Genomic DNA, 22,598 nt, shown 5'->3' on the forward strand with positions numbered 1-22,598 from the left:
TTCAGAGGTTTGACAGAGTGAACTTGAATTATCACTAAGTTTTGAACATCAGTAGAATTAGCTAGATGAGTGTCCTTTCTCACGTGATGTTACTTGACCCACATAAAAGTTATCCATCGGGAAATATTGCAATATACCAGTTTCCTGTGTGCTGCATAGGAAAAACAATCACCCTTTTGTACCACGATGTTCGGCGTTCTTCTCTTCTAGGTACATTTATGTCATATGGACAATCATGTGTACATTACTCGTTTAAAACCAGGTAAGTGGCACTAATGGATCCTTCCTGTTTGGGCTGGGGTAGAACGAGGTGCAACAGTTAACTACCCCTTGTAATCTAGGGATGGAGTAGTGTTGCCAGTCTTGTGTCAGCAAATGGCAGGAGATTTGGGGGGACTAGTCTAGGGAGGTGGAATTTCAGGAGTGTGACATCACATATAGCAAAGATCACAGAGACTAGGGAAATCCCTAAAGCATCATAGAGGATATGACACCACTTCTGGGTGATGCTCTAGGAATCCTTATAATGACTGTGGGCTTTATGATCAACACTGTCTCCTTCCATTTTGCTTCTTGCTCCTCAAATCATCAAAGGCTAGGGATTGAAGGTGGGGTTGAAGGATCGGCTGTTGTCAGCAGGCAAATGACAAGCTTAGAACTGAAGGTTTTCAACTGAAGTAAAGTAGTTAAAATTAGGGCTGCACTGCTTGATCAGCTAGATTAATCAAGCAGAATATTTTAATTATTTTTAAATGATTGTATAAAAACTCAGAGGTATTACATCCTGTTTGAGAGAGAAGGGGGGGGGAGGAATCATCTTCCAAGACGATGCATGCTGCTCTAAAAATAAAGCATCCTTTTCTCATTAGAGCTATTGTTTTTCCTCATATGCCAATTTCTGTCAATTTAATAGATCCATTAATTGATTAATTGACTAAGATATCTTTAATAAGATGTTAGCTCAAATTAAATTTGATTATGTAATATTATACTAATATTTGCATAAACCTATCCTCAGCCAGGCTCCATTTATGAACACTGCTTGATCGATCAGAATATAACAATGACGGACTCTCCTATGAATAGAAGATTCCAGACCTCTGAAGTAAAGCTTCACTTAGTGCTAGTAACCCCAGAACTTGGTGCTAGTAATCTCAGAACCATAACTTAACCAAAACATAGTTACACCCTTCTAAGCCCATTGATTTAATAGATTTACAAGGGAGCAACTCTGCTTAGGATTCCATTGCCAGGGTAGTTTCAGGTGGGTAGCCATGTTGATTTGCAGTAAAACGGCAAGATTTGTCCCATGGCACCTTAAAGACCAACAAGATACTTATCTGACAAAGGGAGCTGTGACTTTTGAAAGCTTATACCCTGAAAATCCTGTTGGTGCCACTGGACTTGAATCTTGATTAACATGGTATTAATCTCTGTAGAAAGAGGACTAGTAGAATTTTCCCCTTCCCGGCACTCTTAAGTATCTTATGACAGAAGTGTTAGCTGAATTTTACAGATGAATAAACTGGAAATACAGGCTAAGAGACTCTTCCAAGGTCACATAGCTAGTCAGCGACACAGATAGAAAAGCAAGGGTCATCACTCCAATCAAATCAAATGTGTTTTATCATTTTATGGCAGACTTTTAAATACTAAGTTGTCTAGATCATTTAGTCTGCCGTTACTGGCCATTTATTGTTATGATTCCCATCTATCACTCTTTTTATACGAGAGATAATTAATTATCTCAATTTTCACTCTCTGAAGCATGTGTTATGGGAAGCTGTTAATGGCAGATGTTAAAAGCTTAACCCCACTGGGTGTAACTAATGGGTGCACCACATGGTACAACTCAGGGAGAAAAAAAGGTCACTGTCATGAAAAGCAGTGTATAGAGAAAGCGAGTAAATGAGATAGCAGGATAGGATGTGGTTCTGGAGCCATCACAGGCTTAAGCCTGCACTAGACTTCTGTTTGCTTTTGCATTTCCAGAAAAGTGGTTCACTGAGCTTCCCTTTCCAGTTCTAACACATCACACTCAGCTTCCTAGCATCAGACTGTCTTGCTTATGTGCAATGTCAGAACAGTTCCATTAATGGCCTCCAGGGGCCTATACAGTGTCATTGTGACATCATGCAAGATCAGGTGCTGGCTGGGTCCCACTCATGTCCAAGGGCAATGAATCAGCAAGTTAGTTCATGTGCAGGATGTGGTCTTTTAAAAAAAAAAAAGAGAGAGAGAGAGAGAGAATATTTTCTTTTAAGATATTAATATTGCAATAATAGCCATAGTCAGAGAGCTTTTTTTCCTGCTTGTACATGCCAGTACTCAGTGCCAGCACCTCTTTTGGCCAGCAGGCTTGAGCTCCCAAGGTGGCGAACATCTTGTATACCAGCCAGCACCTCTGGCCACAGTCTTTTGAACTAGATACAATGGCTACGTCTTATGTAATTCTGCTGTCTTGTAATACATGGTTTAACTGCTTCCCCTTTTACTCAGCTGCTCATTAGCGCTCTTGATGACTCAAGAAGGAGGAACAATTAGAGACAAGAATGGCATTTTGACCCACCAATGGAGTTGGCATTCAAAACAACAAATTCTGCAGTCACTAGAATTTCAGGTACAGAACTGAGCTCTTGCTGCCTCCAGTGTTCTTGGGCCAGGGCAGCTGCTCACATTCTCTGAACGATGTTTTGTTGACTGGATCCTGTTCTGCAGAGTTCTCTAAATTATGGTTTTCTTGTTTGATCCATTGCTATGTTTTGGATAAAAATGGGACACATCTTCCAGCTTAAAAACCTGAAGCCTATAGAGGTGTTGTCACATATTGCCATAGTAGAATTTTTATGGACTGGACATAGAGACAGATATGTGTTTTCAAGGTGTGAAGAGCTAGGCACAAAGAAGCCAAACGTGGGCAAGCAAGAAAGACGGAGGAGGAGCATCCTTTCCCCACACCCCCTCCTCTAGATTGCCCGACATTTTGCAACAACAGAAAAAGGTTGATGGCTGCCTTCACATGGCAGCTGCAGAGGGAGATAAAGGAAAGAAGACCAGGTCATCCTAGCCTATACCCTCTTCTCTGCCCTAGGGTTACCAAGCTCCAGGTGAGGCCTAGAGTTCTTCCAGAATTTCAACTTCAGAGATCAGTTTCCCTGACAAAAATGACTGCCTTAGAGGGTGGACTCTATGATATTATACCCTGCTGAGATCCCCCCCTTCCCCAAATCCCATCTTTCTCAGGTTCTATCCCCAAATCTCCAGGAATTTCCCAACACAGAGTTGGCAACCCTACCCGGCCTCATCCATTAGAAGCCTGACTTGAATAAGCAAATGTCTCAGGTGTCAGTGCACGGTTGTGTTCATTTCTATTTATGGCAGAATTAATATATGCATAAGGACCTGAGACCATGCATGTCGCTAATGAGGGAGGAAGTGTTGGGTTGCTCCTTACACTTTTAACAGCTTCTTTTAATGTAGAATGATATGACACCGGGACAAAAGTAAAAATGTTCCCCTCCAGGTCCTTCCCCTCCCGCTGGAAGAGTAAGGGGACCTTGCAACCTTTGCACAGAATTTCTGACCTCAAGACAAGTGGCAATCCTGTTGGACATTAGAGGGGTTACACTGCATGACAAAGGGAACAATCCTCATGAGGAATATATGTAAATTTAAAATCCTTACCCCAAAGCCTTTTAAAGAAATTTGACTTGGGTCCAGTGGAGTGTTTCCACAAGCCAAACTGCCTCCTGAATTGCTGCTCCGTGGGATTACCTGTACCCCAGGAGCAACAAGGGGCATTTAAGGCTGCTGCAGGAGGGGGAAGGCGATAAAGCTACTGTTCAAGGAAAGAAATCATTTCGCTTACAAAAACACTTAGTTGGATCCAAGCTTTTGTGCATGTGTGCGTGTGTGTGCACGTGTGTGCTTATATGCATGCGCTCAACCAAAACAAAAACATTTATGTAATTATTCAATACAGAAAACGTATAATTCAAAACTGCAATGCTCCAGAAAAACAAAATTTCCTACTATCTTTCCTCTAAAATAAATGTCCAATCATCTAAGAAAAGTTGAGACAATTCAGGGAGCAAAATATCTTTGCTGAGGCCTGTACGACCCCCTCATGCATAAGATTTTCTTCTTTCCCAATACCTTCTTAATTCTTAGTAAGCTCCTTTTGTGGAGGCCAAATCTGATAATACACTAAGCATGCGGCCAGCAAGAAAAGCAGTGGCTGTACACATTGCTCCTTCTCTGTAATGCTTGGTAGAAATTAATCATATTCTGATGCCATGACATACTGGATTTCCCTATCCCTGCTCCACATCTTTGGCTTCCGATGGCAGGAAGAGGGTAGGTAGGGAAATGCCGAATAATATGATGTCAGGTCACAGAAGGTAATTATATTCTACTAGGGGGAGGAAATTTAAGTAATATCAGCGGCTGCACATTCAATGTAATGTCTACTTTGATCCTAAATGGTCAAGCCTGAAGTGTAATGGTGGGAAAAGGCGGAGATGAAATACTACTTCACACGGAAGGGAAAAACTGCAGAAATTCACATGCACACATTATTCTCCCCTCCTTCATTTTATCCTCATAAGCATCCTGTAAGGTAGGTTAGGCTGAGAATGTGTGACTGGTTAGACTACTGTAACTCGCTATATGCAGGGCTCCCCTTGGACTTGACCTGGAAATTACAGTGGGTCCAGAATGCTGCTGCACGTGTCTTGATGGGCATACCATACAGGGCACATATCACTCCAATTCTGCAACAGCTGCACTGGCTTCCTGTGGAGTTCCGGATCAAGTTCAAGGTTTGGGTTTTAACCTTTAAAGCTCTAAACGGACTGGGACCAGCATACCTGCAGGACCACCTCTCCCCATATGTACCCCAGAGAGCACTAAGATCGGCAAATAAGAACCTACTGGTGGTCCCTGGCCCCAGGTAGGCCCGAATGGCCTCGACCAGGGCCAGGGCTTTTTCAGTCCTGGCCCCAATCTGGTGCAACTCTCTGTTGGAGGACACACAGGCCCACTGAGACCTCATATCTTTTCAGCAGGCCTGTATGACAGAGGTGTTCCGCCAGGCATACAGTTGAGGCTAGTCTTTGATTGTATTAGGAGCCTCCCTACCAGTCTCCCACCAGGAGAGCGACGAAACCATCTGCCCCCCTACAAGTGCAGTCACAGAAATAATATTAACTGTGGCCCCCACTCCCCTCTTTTGTTTATATTTGACTGGAGAAATTGGAGGGGGCTGCCATCTGAGATGTTGCTCTATATGCATTTGGGGTTTTTTGGATTTTAAATGTATTTATCTGTTTTATTGTGTACCAAGCATTTTATTGCACACCACCCTGAGCCCATTCATGGGGAGGGAGGGCTAAAAATAGAATACACACACACATTTCACTGTAATCTCAAGTGCTCCCTTGGCCAATATTTGGATAGCACTACATTATGGTAGTGCCATGAAGCCTGACCAATGTACAATCTTCATCTGAAATGTGGGTAACACCACACAAGATTAAACCCTATGTGTGTGCCATTTTTGCTCTTGATGAGAGAATCTTTACACAAAGAAAAAAAGGCCAGTTGGGAAATGATTCAGACCTTAAATATTTTTTTTCTTCCTTAGATAAATGAACAGATAAAACTAAAGGTTCTTGGTCTACGTTCCATGACACTTAGTTTTTCTTCCCACAATGAAATCATTACTCTCTCTTTGTCAAATGCTGGATGTCCACATGAATCCAAGACTGAGAAGCGGGTAAGAAGAATGGAAATAATTTTGATCTTGGCTACACTGCAGAGCAAGTAGAATGTGATTTTCAAAAATATCTTGTCTTTCTGTAGCATAACTGTGCTGCCTTCTGCCTAGACCTTTTCCTATACCTTCAGCAATATTTATTTTGTTTGCATATTATAGCATTCCTGTTCCAAGCACGTGTATAGTTCCCAGGGCTTCCCCATTTAAGCTGGAGCAAAACCCTCAACTTCACTTTTGCCCTGGCTCAAATGGGATATGGTAGGCGGGATGTGGGCAAATATCTGTGTCGATGCTTGGCCTGTAGCCAGTTCAGAGAGAGGGGTGGAGCAGAGCTAAGCTCCACTTTTCTCTTTCAACCTAAAGGCTTTTTAAAATTCGACAGCTGAAGCTTAAAGGAGGAGAGGGGAACTGCCTGGCCACAGATTGCATAAGGTTCTCAGTGACAAAAGCCCTGTTCACGTGTTTCTGAGAATGCTCATAGAGCCTACTTGTAAGTGCATACCTCTGTTTTTAAGAACAAGCCAACTTGCATTCACTTTACAAACCAGGGATCAATACAGGGATTAAAGTGGGGGTTCGATCACACATGCTATACATGTGTTGAATGTAACATGAGAATTACCCAACACATGTCCAAAGAACAATCAAGTGTACACTACAAAGGTGATTCAGGCATTCACTGTAACTTGTGAACAGAGCTAGTGGGAAAATGGATGAGGTGATGACAGTAGTGAGTGTTAAAGGGACTGGGCCTGCAGCACATGGCATCTCTGAGACCCTCCGTCCTTCCTGCTTCCACAGTGGTAGGTGATTTTTCCCATCACTGTGCGAAAGTAAGATTACTAGCCATCTGCTGGCAACTAGCAGGAGAGGGACGGGACAGGAGGGTAAAGCCATAGAGTTTTGCCTGAATTCAAGAGAGCCCTGTTGGCGTCATGCCAACAACATGACATCTCTTCTTTAGTCACTGGAGTTGATAACATACTATCAAAGCAACACTGCTTTTTAAAACATTTTCACCTCACTGGTCCTCTCCTTATGTAGAAATAGCCTGTATTACGTTAAATGCAACTGATACCCTTTTGTCCAGTGACTTGAATCTGACTTACTAAAACTGATTTCAAGAAAATTTAACTGCAATTTTGCTATTTGGAGGGAGAAATTCTAGTTATAACTAATGGCAGAGACATGGGGATGATGGCATGATATTTAGTAGATGACCTCCATCTGAATGTACAAAAAACCCATGCTTCTTTGTTGCTTCTTCTGGATCTATCTGCAGCCTTTGACATAGACAGGTTGTGCCATCCCGTTGAGGAGTTTAGAGGTAGAAGTGGAGATGTGCCTTGGTTGGGTTTAAATCATTCCTCACGGAACAGTCTCAAAAGGTTGCTGTTGGAGACCAGCCAGCTCCAGGGTAGGAGTTATCTTGCAGGGTTCCACTAGGTGCAATTTTATCCTTCATGTTATTCACCCTTTATGGGTAGTTATGAAATTGAATGTCATCAATATGTGGATGGCAATCAGCTTTATACCTTGCTATCCAAATCCCCTGATTCGCAGTAGAGATTTTAAATCACTGCCTGTCAGTTGTGGTCAGTTGGCTGAAAACAAACAAATTGAAACTGAACCCAGACAAGATGGAAATGATGCCTGTTGCAATGGCAGAGATATTGAAGGGCATTGTACTCTTCACTTTTGATAGGGTTCAGCTGACCCTTGCAGACTCAGTTAAGAGACAAGTGTCAGTTCCCTTGGAGAAAACAGCTGCTTTGGAGGGTGGATTCTTTGGCATTATACCTTGCTGAGGTCCTTCCCCTCACCAAACTCCACTCCCCAGGCTCTGCTTCCAAACATTCAGGAATTTCCCTACCCAGACATCTCTATTGTTTACTTTTCAGACAGCTAACGATATTATAGTGACACATTCCCTGTGGGGAAAAGCAGATGTATGGAGATAAGTTCCACCACACCGTGGAATGTCCCATCACAACGGCCCAAACTGCAATATTAATCTTAGCATTGCTTTATGTTATGTAGAAGGTATTGTGGGGGTGGCATTTGCACTGAACTTAGTGGTCTGGACCAAGGCTCTTGGTTGCATAGGATCGTATTCTACAATAAAGGTATTGTATTAACCACTTTGTCTGGATTGTCTCTGACTACTTGACAGTCTATCAAAGGCCTGGTCTAGAGGATATTCAACACTCCCAATCAGATTAATGAAATAAGGGCAAGCAATAAGATTAATAGTGCAATCCTAAGTAGAGTTATAGCCCTTCTAAGTCCATTGGATTAGGATTTCACTGTAAGCCGTGTGTGTATGTGTGTGTGTATTCCAGTTGCTGAACAGAGCATTGCTTAAGCCTCATGCATTACAATAGCATGCCCTTTAGCTAATACATTGCAGTAGTCTGGTTTTATGCTTATCAGCAAAAGCAAACTCTGCTATAAAGGCTAACTGACAAACCATACCTCTATCTCTCTCTGGAAAAAAAAAAGAAGTGTTCCATCTTGCCCTGTTTTTCAGATTGCTTCCCTAGAGTTCCATTGACCTTTGAAGAGTCACCCCCAGGAACTACACTGTGAATGAAAAGGGAGCCTTTTTTTTCATTAAGAGCCTATTTCCAGGTCTTTTTCTAAATATTTATATTGTGTTTGCACTTTTGTGGAAAGACAGCCTTTCCATTAAAATGTTTTATTACTCCACAGGCTGCTTTCATAGGCTGGCTGAATGACATATTTCCCAGTCACTTGGTGTTAATTGGGCCATTCTTTAGATTAAGAATTCACCGTTGTCCCAGCTGGCCTCCCCCACACCCCTGCTGTTTCCACTTTTGCAATACAGAACACATACACCCATATAGAAATACTTTAACAATATATGTTTTAATTGTGGCGAAAGAACGTTGCTGCTATAAATATTAAGAAAATGAAAATGTCTTGAAATCCATATAGATATTGACTGAAGTTATAAGCACTGGTATATTTTTAAATGCATTGTGTGTTAAGGCAAGAGACTGTACACTTTAAAAGGAGTGTCCCTTATTCCCAAAGTTAGTATCTTGATCTTATCGAGCACAATGAGTGCCCCATATTCTCCACCACATTTCTAGCAGACATAATAGATGCCTGTTATCTTTGGATCCTGTCACTCCAAAGCATCCTTTATTTTAATTTTTTAAAAGATCATAACTACTGTATTCCTGTTGGGCCAGACAATAGACCATCTAGTCCAGTTTTCTGATTCAAACAGTGACCACTCTTTGGGAGACCCTGAGAGCTGGGCTACACTAGAAAAATGCCACCATTTTAAAGAGTTGGTTCCTTTAAACTGCACTGTGGGGCCTAATTCTAGACAGGGCCACTGTGGCATGCAGGGAGAAGGGGACCCTGCTTTTGTCCCCACATCGTTTTCCTGACCTAGAACAGCATGGGGGAAAGGCATGATCCTTTCTTCCTACCGTGTTGCAGTGTTCCTGACCAGGATCAGGTCCGCACAGCACAGTGGCCTGTATCCTACAACTCCACTAAACCAAGTTTGAAGCCTTCCTCCTGCCCAAGGAGACTTTAACTTCGACAGTTCTTCCTCCACCACAAGAGCTGCTTAAGTTGGAGGAATGATCTTTCGTAGTGCTCCTTGGTAGGATCCGTTGCCCAAGCTCCCATTTTCCACCACCACTCTGCATGGCAGCAGGTGAAAAATAAACACAACAATAGCTGTCAGCTTGACAGTGTGACATCTCTTTTGAGGAAAACATGAATATGAAATTAGTCCTCTCTAGGAATTGTCAGAAAATCTATCTCGTGCTAGTAACCCTACTCCTTATGCTGGAAGCCTGCAGTTAGGATACTGCCCAATGAATGCAATATACTTTGAAGATTCAAATGTGTCATATACAAATGTTATTATTGTTCCTGTCTTGTCTCAGCTTTTATAGTTCAATTTAAGTGCTATTACCAGCATTCCTTAAACCAAATTTCATTTATCCCTTTCCTTTCCCAAAGTTGTTTACAAAGACCAGTGAAACTGAGGATGAAGGTCAGTGGACCAGAATCTTAGCTGACAGTAAGAGGCGATTTGAAAGGATTGTGAAACAATTTGTCAATGCTGTTTTGCTGACTGCAGGTACAGTCATGAGTTTTGCTGCTCTTGTAGTGCCCACAATACATAGAATTTAATTTTTGTTGTGCAGGGTGGCTCGAACTTGTATATAAATGCAAGGAGTGAGGGCTTAGTGTTGCCAGGTACCTTTAGGGGCTGGAGATCTTCTGTCCCCAGCTCCTGTTGCCTGCCATTGCTTAGCAGGAGAAAAATAAAAAATTGTGACCAGCAGGAGAAAAATAAAGTTAAAAAGCATGTCAGTGTTACATCACTTCCTAAGAAACTCGGGAAGTGATGTCATATCTCTCTTGGAATAGCCAAAAACTCTTATTTTAAAACCATAGAGTTTTCAATGATCCTTAGAGTGGACTGATTCCACTTCTGGGTTTATCCTGTAAAAAATGTAGCAAAAATGTAGCCAATTTGGCAACTGTCACTCCCACAATCTCCCACTGAGGGTGATTGTCTGGCAGCCCTTGTGATGGTACAAACTAAAAGAATGAGAATTGTACAAATTTGACTGACTTTATTTGAAACAGCTCAGTTCAAGCATTCCAAAATGGTCTGATATCAATTGAAACCTGGGAAATGAACAGTGCCATTACCTGTCTAAGGGGCAAACTAGACATTATGTCTGCCATAAGCTGAGTTGGGATTCCCCAACCTGTTTACAGTCAGACTGGGGAGCTAACATTCCCAAGTGCTTTAGAGCCCAATTCCGCATGGAATCATGGCAGGAGGTAGGAGTTTCAGCCTCTGCTCATGCCATTTGAATGGAGCCCCATGGGGGAAAACAGGGGCCCTGCAGACATTTCAGCCTGGGAAAATGGTGGGGGGGGGGGGAGTAAGGCTGAAGCTCCTTGCCACACTCCCAGCCATGGAATAGCTTAGTAGGCATGGCCTGTAAACTGGTGGGAGCCCAGGAGGGCAGGGACATGGGGCCTATCAGGTGATGGAATGACACACCTTTCTAAGAATAACCAGAAACTCTATAGTAAAACCATAGGACTTCTGGGAATTTCTAGAGTGGACTGATATCACTTCTGGGATTCCCCCAGAAGGAATGTACATCATTGCCTGACAAGTGATTTTTTAAAGATTATTTTTCTCCTGTTGGTTGCATGAGTGGTGGTGGGAAACAAGAGTGGGGAGCAGGGGATTCCTCATTCCTGGAAGGAAAATGGCAGCCCTACTTTGGAGTGCTTGGGAACATTAGTACCACACAATCATGTTTGTCTAGAAAATGGGTTGGGGCACCCCACCTGACTCATGGCATTCATAATGTCTAGTTTGGCCCTAGGCTTGTTGGCTTCAATATCCTTAGATGGGTATAACTTAGGATGGCATTATAAGTAATGTAGCTGAATTACAAATTTAGAGGTTTTCAAAACTATGTTTTCTTTAAAATGTAACCTCTTGAAACTCAGATTTTTCACTCAAGGTCAAAACTGAACTTTTAAAAATAAAAGTGGAATGTCTAGAACTTGGAATGTGACTTCTTCGTGCTTTTGTGCATGTGTTATTCATATCTGCAGTTTTGAATTTATATTCATTTCAGTGAAGTATGAACATGTAAGGGGGCAGCAGAGACTATGAGCTAGCATTACAAGATGTTATTGTTTATTTATTTTCTTTTTTGGAAAAGGACACTGTTATGGTCAGTTTCCTAACATTTCAGCTTCAGAAACTAATGTAAGAAAGGTATTGCAGTATAAATTACCACAGCTGGAGAACAGCCCTCAGCAATGTGTAATGGGCAGGAGAATAAGGAAGTTAAAAGAAACATCCTATTTTAATCTACAGTCAGTAAGAAAACAAAGAAGTTTATTTAGATGGTAAGCATGACTTATCATTTCTTCCCATTCCAACCTGTTAACTGACACAGTTCTAGAGCTGGGAAGTGTGTATACTTAAGAGGTACAATGTTTATTCTTGCAGCAGCTTTTAACATAACATAACAGTACAGGCTGGCACATTTCACTGTTTTTATCTGGGAACAGAACCCAAACAGCACCTATCAGAATCCTTTGTGAACTCCCTGCCTAGCTCAGTATACCTCCTCTATCCCTTATCCTTCCAAACCCCAACTGTCCCTTTTTAAAAATTGCCTGCTGACAGTTAAACTGTCCATGCCCTCCCCCTTCAGAGTTCCATTTACCTTTTGAATCAGATTGGTCTGCTCTGACCAGAGAGGAGAGAGGGTGGAACCTTCTCCTGTTTATCACAATCATCTTCTTTTACATACATGTTGCAGAGATGCCCAATAATAAAAATGTTAGGTGTAACATTTGCAGGGTGAGGGTCATCTTACATTCAGGGCTGCCTTCCTTTCTAGTAAATATGGGAAGGCGGTCTTTCAGTTATGCTGGCAGACTTGGCTTCCAAACCTGTTCTGAGAAGAGATGAATGCTCCTGCCCACTATTGGGCTCTCTGTCTTGCCCTCCCACCCACATGCCTCTGCCTGCCTGTGCATCCTTCCTTTACCCACTCACAAGCTCTCCTTCCACCTGCAGTCACAGCTGCCCACGCTGCCTGCACACCTGGTCCCTGACGGTGCTGGCTGGTGGGGGCATCTAGGAGTGCCACTGCCATGGCCTCCAGCAATGCTGAGCCTTGGAGCACAACCCACAAGCCCTTCTCCAGCAGTGCTAGGCAGCATTTGCAGCTGGGAGCAGAGGTGACAAAGCACTCTCAAACAGGCAGTGGAAGAGTGTGAGTGCAGGCATCAGAGGAGATGTGTGTCAGCAGTAGTGGGCCCCACCAGAAGCCACAGGATCCGGCAGCTGCCCTACCTCGCCATGTGCTGACACCAGCCATGAATTTATTGGTTACTCAGATGAGCCTGGAGTCACTGAGTATTTGACTGAGCTTCATCTTCTGGTTTCTTGGAATGAGTGAAGGTAGTACACTGCCTGGCAGCCTTTTTAGACGGGGGTGCTAAGGTATTTTACCTGCAGCTTCCCTGTGCAGAATCTGGCCCCTACAAACAGCTCTGCGAACACTTTAAAGGCAGTTGTAGCCTTGCCCATTTGAAATACAGAAAGGAATGGCAAACAAGGAGGCATGAAAAGGGTGAATCACACACTTGGTTCCACACTTAAAACTGTGGTGAGTGAGGACCAGAATAAGAACATAAGAAGAGCCATGCTGGATCAGACCAAGAACCCATTTGGTCCAGCACTCTGTTCACACAGTTAGTGACCAACAGGATGCCTCTAGGAAGCCCACACATCCTGTTCCCCAGCAACTGATATAAAAAGGCATACTGCCTCTGGTACTGGAATGACTGGTATGTTGTGTTTGTTAATAACACTAGCAGACATTCAACAATCCAGCATTCACTTTAGGACATTATTTTTGGGCTTCTTAAGCCAATGCTCCCATGTGAATGGCAGCAGGGCAGCAAGAATGGGTGAAGAGTGCAACATCTACACAGGAGAGTGACTTAGCACAGGCCTATGTTAATGATCTGATCACAGCATTTGGAAAAGTAGATCAGATGAGAAGGAAACGTTAATATCAAAACCAAGATGCTAGAGACATGATGAACTATATCCTAGTCCAGGAAGAGGAGAAAATCAGGCTTTGAAACTAGAAAAACAAAGCCTGGAATAAGTCAAAGCCTATGCCTTTCTGAAGGAGACCTTATACAGTGGTTATGAAACTGAGCAACTGGTACACCAATTCACTGAAATAAAAGACTGATGAAAAGTTATGAGACACCCCCAAGAGGGCACTGCAGAAGAAGGCATGGTAGACATGTCACTGCAGGTCCCTGTATCTTCTCCTGGTCTCCTGTATATCTGGGTTTGTCCCTCTCCTCTTTTCCAGTTCAAGGTGGGGGGGTTTCAAGTCAATAAATGGCAGCATCCTTGTGGCTTGACACATAATTATGAAATAGCTTCATAAAGAAAACACTCAAAATACAATAGTTTTCAAGGTGACAAACATTTATCATAAACCCAACAACTATTCAACCACAGGTATAACTGAATCATAACTGTTATGAACACTGCAACATTTGCAAGGACAGGTGCCAGTTTGGTGTAGTGGTTAAGAGCAGTAGGACTCTAATCTGGAGAACAAGGTCTGATTCCCTACTCCTCCACTTGAAGCCAACTGGGAGACCTTGGGTCAGTCACAGCTCTTCCAGAGCTCTCTCAGCCCCACCTACCTCACAGAGTGTCTGTTGTGAGGATAATAATGACATTGAGTTTGTAAACCACTCTGAGTGTGGTGGTAAATTGTCCTGAACAGCAGTATATGTAAGCACAAGGTTGTTGTTATTGTTATCTTCAGTTCCCCTTCAGAAAAGGCAGTCTGAGGCAAGTCTTAACAACTGGTGTCCAGTAACGCAAAGAAAACAGCAAGTCTAAAATGCTAACTTTTATAGGGTTACCAGCTCTGGATTGGAAAATTCCTGGAAATTTGGCAAGGGGTAGTGCCTGAGAAGGGCAGGGTTTGGGGAGGTAAGGGACCTCAGTGGGGTATAATGACATACAGTCTATTCTCCAAAGTCAGCATATTCTCCATTTTCTCCAAGGGAACTGATCAGTGTCATCTGGAGATCAGCTGTAATTCTGGGGAATCTCCAGGCACAACCTGGGGATTGGCAACCCTAAGAATTGGGGGTTGCTTCTTCCCTTGTGCAGCTTCTGCCGCTGCTCTTGGTGGCTTATTCCCCTGGCTTGGGCCTGCAAAGGAACCAGCAGTTTCTAGGCCTTCTCTTGCCTGCTGCAGGCCAGACTGCCTGAGAGGATGGGGTTCTTATACAGAAGCAACTTTACTAACTGACCATGCTCTTTAAGCTGTCTCCCCCTAGGACCTAAATTCTAAACTTTTTAACAGAAATAAAACAACATGTTAAAGAGAAATTGATATGGGTTACATTAACAAAGGAAGCACCATTAATCAGTTAATCAGACTGATCAGTCAGTGAATACTTTTCAATTGTGATTAATGCCATTGCTGCTCTGATCCTCTGGATTTCTCTAATGCTTACTGGTTTGTCACTCAAAGGTCAAGAAACCTGTGTTAAAGGACATTCTCAAAGGAACTTTCTTGTGAAATAAGAACATCAAAATCTCGGTTGTTAATCATTTCTATAGCACTCCATACAACACAAAAAAACTTGACAGTGCTTTCTTTATTTGACAGGTATATGTTGCATAGATTACCCACTTGGAGAAAGTTCAAAGCAAGTGAGGTTTAAGATGAAGGAGACATCTTCACCTCAGGCCTGGGAAAGAAGGTTACGGGAAGAAAATATTGCCATTTTAGAAGCAGAAGGGAAACTGAGGGCCAAAATGCCAGTGATGCGGAGTTTGGTCAGTTACAAAGCTATCAAAGAAAAACCAATTCTTCCCTCAAGGTCAGTGGGATTATCTTTTGGAAGAGAAAAAGAACTTGTAGCAACCTATTCTGTGGCTGGTCCAGAGAAACAAAACTAATCCCTTGGTTGGAGAATTATTGCAGAAGTAATATTGAAGTAGTTCTGGTGTAAGTAGGAGACTTGAGAAGGAGGAATCTTCTAACAAGGGTGGCAAACCAAGTAGGATATTTTCTTTTGCCCATGGAGGGAGGTATTAAAGTCTAGCAGGACTGGCGTCAAGGTGAAGCGTTTGTGATTCAGTGTACAGGTCTGAGATTGAAAAAGACCTCCACAACTATCAGTCTCATTTTTTATCCCACTGTTCATCCGAAGCGTTCAGAATAGTGCATATGGTTATTCTCTACCTCATGTTTACAACAACCCTGGTAGGGAGCCATCTTCTACTCCCCTTTCTGGAGATATTTTGCCTTGTAAAGTTTTCATTAGTTTCCACTGACACAAGAGGCTCCATTGATGAGGAAATGGGAACAATGCCTCTTGACTCTCCATTTTTCCCATGAGGCTCTCATGGATCCTATTAACAGCTTTATGAAGGTCATGGGGAAGAAAGCCATTGTGCTTGTAGTTTGTAGGGTACATCCTATCAAATACTTAAAGCCACACAGCTTATATTTATTTGGGTTTCTGTTTTCTCTCCCCCCCCCCTCAAAATGGTGGCACATGCTTTACAGAGACAAAGCAGAAGCAGATGGAGAAACGCAGCTTGTCAGTACCTGGGCAATGTCTCCTGCAGATTGTCCAATTGTGCTACGCAAAATAATAGCCAAAGAGTATGATGGTGTAAGTTGCAAGTGTGTTGTGAAAATCCCATCAATTACAGACTTGGAATTTGAAAAGTTTGTTGCTGCACTGAGAGAGCCTCATCAGATCCTTGTGATATGTGTGCTATCATCCCAAAACCAGTCCTATTCTCCGTTCTTCGAGTGGTCTTTAGAAAAGATGTATATCGAGAAGCAGCATGGCCGTCCCTCCCCTTGTGTTCAGGTAAGCTTAATTTGGCATTCAGGAGTGCAAAATAGGGGCGGGATCCATGGTAGAGCAACTGCTTTGCATGCGACAGGTGCTAGCTTTGATCCCCAACGTCTCCAGTAAAAAGGATCAGGTAACAGATAATGTGAAACATGCATATCCAAGAACCTGGAGAGCTACTGCCAGTCAGAGTAGACAATGCTGACTTTGATAGACCAATGGCCTGACTCAGTATAAAGCTGCTGCATGCATGAATGGCATATTTTCCCCCCTCAGAGTCCGCATATCCTTGACTGGTTGATAATATTTCTTACTCTATGTGATAGCATAGGTGTTGTGTTATGTATTGGGCTAGCTTCAAGTAAAGCGGGGCTCCTCAGGTCTGCAATCCTATTGGGTAACAGGATTAGCAACAGCCAATCGATCCTCCTGGATGAGGACCAATTGCCGTTTGTAAATACGTTACATTGTATCTAGTGCATGCAAATGAAGGATCCTAGTTGCATGTGTTCTTATTGGGAGGTTACTGAAAAGGAGCGTCGTTTGGGTGCATATATGTGGCTCTCCCGGTAGCGAGTTACTTAGTTGTATTTGGCAATAGATGTTCTTATGAGCTGAAATCACTGTCTGGCTGAAATCGCTATGGGACAAGTCCTAGAGCTTTTTTTTTTTTTGAAAATTTTTTTTATTGGGTTAGAACATTTTTATTTTTACATTACAGTCAATTTTCCCCTAATTTTTCGTTTCTAACCCCCTCCCTTCCCCCCCCTTTTGTTGACTTCCAACAGCTTTCCCACCCTCTGTCCCTTTTCCCTTACTTCTATTAAATTCCTCTGTCTAAAACAGATATACATTCTCCATTATATTAAGCAGTACATCTTTAACTCCTTTACTTATTATACACCCAAACTATACGTCTTTAGATAAACAATTTATCCCATTTTCCAGTTTTGAATATTTCTATATAAACCTATATATCATAAACCATAAAAATTTCCCACATTTAAATCAAACAATTTGATTTGTTCTCTATATATTACTCATTTCAACTTTTTATGGTAATTCTATATAACTCCTCGCATAATCAATCAATTTAACTCTTCTGTACATTCAGTTTGGTGCATATAAATCTTATCAAAGAAAGAAAATATTGTTATTTACTCAATCCTCATGTTTAAACCTTATCATTAATTATTCTCTATCAATGTTCTATCAGTTAACCTATACATATCTATATATATCTCAATCAATTAATCTAACTGCTTATAAATTCACATTTCTCTTCCTCCCCCGGTAAAGTCACCCCTCTCTTTTATACTTTTATTATACTTCAGTAGTTCTCAAACTGCCACAGTTTTCCTCCCACCTCCCATTTCTTCTCCAGATATTGTTTCAGCTTCTCCCAGTCTGTGTTAAACTGCCCTGAGTCCAGATCTCTCAGTTTTCTTGTCATCTTGTCCATTTCAGCCATATACAGCAATTTGTAAATCCAATCTTCACTTCTTGTACTTTCCATTTCTGCGCGTACAAAAGTCTAGCTGCTGCAGTCATATAAAAAATCAACGTCCTATGATGGGCTGGAATTCCCTCCATTCCCAAGTTTAGCAGCAGGAGTTCTGGGTTCTTATTTATTTGAAACTGTAAAATTTCACTCATTTCTCTTATTATTTCCCCCCAGAACTGCCTAGCTACCTCACACGACCACCACATATGATAGAGGGAGCCCTCATGTTTCTTACATTTCCAGCATTTATTAGAAGTATTCAAGTTCCCTAGCGCAATCTTCTTTGGTGTCATGTACCAACGATAGATAATTTTGAAAATGTTCTCTTTAATATTAATGCATGTCGTTGTCTTCATTGTAGTTTTCCACAAGTATTCCCATGCCTCCATTGTTATTTCTTTATTGAAATTTATAGCCCATTTCACCATCTGTGTTTTAACTATCTCATCCTCAGTATACCATTTCAACAGTACTTGGTATACCTTGGATATTCTTTTCTTGTCTTCTTTAAGAAGGGTCTGCTCTAGTTCCGAGTTCTCTGTTCGTATGCCCCCTTTTGCAAAGTCCGAGTTGTATAAGTCTCTAATCTGTCTATACTGGAACCAATCATAGTTAGGTGATAGTTCCTCTTGCGTCTTTATTCTAAGTTTAGATACTTCAATCTTAGTTATTTCTTTGTACGTTAAACATTGTTGTTCATTATCCACAGCTCTCGGATCTATCACCTCATATGGAACCACCCACAAGGGGGTTCCTTCTTGTAGGTAAGTTCTGTACTTCTTCCAGATTGTATATAGACTTCTCCTTACAAAATGATGCAGGAACATCGAGTTGACCTTTACTTTGTCATGCCATAGGTATGCGTGCCATCCAAAAATTTTTTTATATCCCTCTAGGGCTAATAGTTTCTTATTCTTTAATGTCATCCACTCTTTTAGCCAAACTAGGCAGATTGCATCATGGTAAAGTCTCAGATTGGGCAGTTGCATTCCGCCTCTCTCCTTTGCATCTTGTAGAACTTTTACTTTCACTCGAGGCTTCTTGCCTGCCCAAACAAAATCTGATATTTTCCTCTGCCATTTTTCAAATTGTTTAGAGTCTCTGATGATTGGTATTGTCTGTAACAAAAACATTACTCTTGGTAACACATTCATCTTAACTGCTGCAATCCTGCCCAACCATGACAAATTCAGTCTATTCCATTTGATCAAGTCTCTCTCTATCTGAGTCCATAATTTTTCATAATTATTCTTGAACAAATCTATATTTTTTGCAGTCAGCTCAACTCCCAAATATTTCACCTTACTAGTTACTTCACAGTCCGTTGTTTCCATTAACAATTGTTGTTTCTGCTTAGTCATGTTTTTACATAGTATCTTTGACTTCTTTTTATTAATGAAGAAACCTGCCAAGTCACCAAACTCCTTAATCTTATCTATCACTTTTGGCATGTTCTCCAATGGATCTTCTACAATTAACATTATGTCATCTGCAAATGCTCTAACCTTGTATGAATAGTCCTTTATTTTTATTCCTCGTATTTCCTCGTCTTGTCGTATTTGTATCATCAGAATCTCCAATACTAATATGAACAACAATGGAGATAACGGGCAACCTTGTCTTGTTCCTTTACTAATCGTCAATTTCTTGGTCAGTTCATCATTCACTACAATTGCTGCAGTCTGGTCCCTATATATTTCTTTAATTGCTCTGATGAATCTTTCTCCCAGTTGTAGCTTTTCCATAGTGGCAAACATAAAGTCCCAGTTTAAATTGTCAAACGCCTTTTCAGCATCAACAAAGAAGAAACCAACCTCCTTGTCACAACGCTTGTCATAATATTCAATAGCATTGATCACTGTCCTTAAATTGTCTCTTATTTGTCTGTCCGGCAAAAAACCTGCTTGTTCTTCCTCTATAACTTCCGAGAGCCACCCCTTCAGTCTCTCCGCCAATATCTTTGCAAAAATTTTATAATCATTGTTAAGTAATGATATAGGCCTGTAATTTTTCACGCTAGTCAGATCTTGGCCCTCTTTTGGGATCAATGATATATTCGCTTCACTCCAAGTGTCTGGAATTCTTTGATCCCTAAAAACTCCGTTCATCACCTCTTTTAGGAATGGTGCCAGTTCGTTGGCCATTGTCTTATAAAATTTAGCCGTAAGTCCATCTGGCCCTGGCGCCTTTCCTAGATTTGCGGATTGTATTGCCATACTTATTTCCTCGTCAGTTACTTCACTGTTCAACTTATTTCTCCAAGCTTCCGAGATCTCTGGAAGTTTGGTTTTCTCCAAATATGATGCTATTGATTCTTTGTTTACTTCTTTTTTATTATACAGCTTAGCGTAAAATTTATAAAAGGCTCTGCTAATGGTAGTCTGCTCCAAATACGTTTTGTTTTCTTCACAAATTTTATTTATTATTTTCTTTTCTCTTTTCTTCTTTAATTGCCATGCCAAATATTTCCCAGGTTTATTAGCACCCTCAAAAGCTTTTTGATTCAGTCTTTTAAGGTTCCACTCCAATTCTTTATTACTCATTGCTGTTAACTGTTCTTGAAGAATTTTGATTTCCTGATGTATTTTCTTTTTCCCTGGTCTCTTTTTTAACTGTACTTCTTTGGCCTTTATTTTCTCCTCAATCTCTTGTCTTTTCTCCTCTTTCTTTTTCCTTGTTCTACCATTTAAGTCCATTAGTATGCCCCTTACAACCGCCTTATACGCGTCCCAAACTTTACTGGTTGGTACTTCTTTATTCACGTTGTATTGTATAAAAAACTTAGTCTCTCTTCTCAATGTTTCCATATTCTCACTTTCCTGTAACAAGTCCTCATTTATTCTCCAGGCTTTCCTTTTTCTCCTTTTTCCAAATTTCCACATAATTGGGTTGTGATCTGAGCCTACCATCGGCATTATTTCTACCTCCTTAGTCCATAACGCTAAGTCCTTTGAGGCCCAGATCATATCAATTCTTGATAATGTAAAATGCCTTGCAGAATAAAAAGTAAACTGTCTGGTTTTAGGATATTCTCTCCTCCATACGTCTTCGAGAGTCTCTTGTTGAATCAACTCAAAAAAAAGCTTTGGCAATAGTCCTCTTTTCTTTTGTGCTTTTGTAGTCTTTTTGTCTAGTTCCAAATCTGTCACTCCATTGAAATCTCCAGCAAGAATTATCTGGTCATATACAAGATCGTCTAAGTGCTTCCTTAAGTCCTCAAAGAAGCTTTCCTTTGCACCGTTAGGTGCATAAAGTCCGACTACCAACACTCTCTTTAAGTTCCAATTACATTCCACTGCTACAAATCTAGCTTCCACATCTCTCATAACAAATTTTGGCTGCAGCTCCTCTTTTATATACAACACCACTCCTCTTTTTTTCTTGTTGGAAGCCGCTACAAATTCTTTGCCCAATTTTCCAGATTTTAAATATTTTACATCCTGTTTTCTAATATGGGTCTCCTGCAAACAAACAATATCACATTTTTGTTTTAGTAGCCAATGAAAAATATTTTTTCTCTTATTCGGTGAGTTTAGTCCATTTACATTCCAAGATAATACTTTACACTCCATATTCATGGTTTTGTTGGTAAGTCTTTTTCATTGTCCTTAATAAATCTCTCCATCTCCCGCTCAGATCTGATACGCTTTTTTGCCCCTCCAAACTCAAAGGACACTCCTTCCGGTAACTCCCATCTGTACCTAATGTTCATGTCCTTCAAAGTCTGAATTAACACTCTATATTTTTTCCTGTCCAGTAACACTGATCTGGGCAATTCCTTCATTATAATAATCGTCTTGCCATCAATCTCCAATGGATCTTGAAATTGTTTTGTCACAATCCTCTCTTTCATATTTCTAGTTGTAAACTGCACGATCACATCCCTTGGTAGTTTCCTCTGGGTTGCAATTCTCGAGTTCACACGATACGCCACATCTAGGATAGCCACAATTTCCTCCTCCTCCTTCCCCAGGTATTCAGCCAACACCTCAGTCATCTGTTCTTGCGCTGACTTCCCTTCCACTTCTGGCAGGCCACGAAAACGAAGCTGCTTCTCCATGTGTTTAGTTTCTGCAACTGACATCCTCCCCTTTACCAATCTCATCTCTGTTTGTTGCGTTTCTATTAAATTCTCCATCGCGTCTTCTACTGTTTTGACTCTCTGTTTCGTTCCTTGTAATTCACTGCTAATCATTTCCACGCCTTTTTTCACTTCTGACAGCTCCGACTTTACTGTCTGTGTAACTTCTTTGACCTCTTTAATAAGCTCCAATTTCGTATCCTTAAGTTCTTTCATCATGTCTATAAGTTTTTTGTCCAAATTTTCTATTGCCGATTGCCACTCTTTTTTCGACATCGTGGGGCTTGCTTTAGCTCGCTCCCACGAATCTGCTCTCTTCCTCAGCTCCGTGGCGTATAATTAAACGTTTTCCTTTTTTTCAAATGTCCCAATCTTTGCCAAAATTAATTTTTTATATCCAAAATGTCGGGCGTCTTTTCTCTATGGTTTCTCTATGTTATTATAATCCAAGATGGCCTACTTCCTCTTCCGCTGAAGCCACGACCCTTCCACTTTCAAAAATGGCGATTCCCCACTTCCTGTCCCTTGGCAAGGGCCGCTTCCCTCCAGCCACTCTATTGTTGTTACGCACTTCCTGTCTCCCGTCTTCCCACAGCAGGTCTCGCGATGGTGTCTTTTTCCCACAGCTCCAAAACCACAGGTATTCAAAACAATAGTCCGATTTTTGTAATAACTTCTTTAAACTTAGTCTCTTTTAAAATACAACTCCTGCCGAGTCTTCACCTCCTTTTCACTAGTCTGTTGCAGTTTAAAAATCTACTTTCTTTCCT

General features: G+C 41.4%; 1 protein-coding gene across 1 annotated transcript in view; it reads left to right on the forward strand.

Moving 5' to 3' along the window:
• C4H3orf20 (chromosome 4 C3orf20 homolog) overlaps nucleotides 1-22,598 on the forward strand; it is a 113,137-nt gene that overhangs the window by 22,322 nt on the left and 68,217 nt on the right. The window contains exons 6-11 of the mRNA XM_054976399.1: nucleotides 110-262; nucleotides 2,500-2,620; nucleotides 5,645-5,776; nucleotides 9,785-9,905; nucleotides 15,040-15,253; nucleotides 15,946-16,258. Of these exons, the coding sequence (XP_054832374.1) occupies nucleotides 110-262; nucleotides 2,500-2,620; nucleotides 5,645-5,776; nucleotides 9,785-9,905; nucleotides 15,040-15,253; nucleotides 15,946-16,258 (1,054 nt within the window). The remainder of the gene's footprint in view (nucleotides 1-109; nucleotides 263-2,499; nucleotides 2,621-5,644; nucleotides 5,777-9,784; nucleotides 9,906-15,039; nucleotides 15,254-15,945; nucleotides 16,259-22,598) is intronic.

This window comes from Eublepharis macularius, chromosome 4 (genome assembly GCF_028583425.1).
Source record: "Eublepharis macularius isolate TG4126 chromosome 4, MPM_Emac_v1.0, whole genome shotgun sequence".
NCBI lineage: Eukaryota > Metazoa > Chordata > Lepidosauria > Squamata > Eublepharidae > Eublepharis > Eublepharis macularius.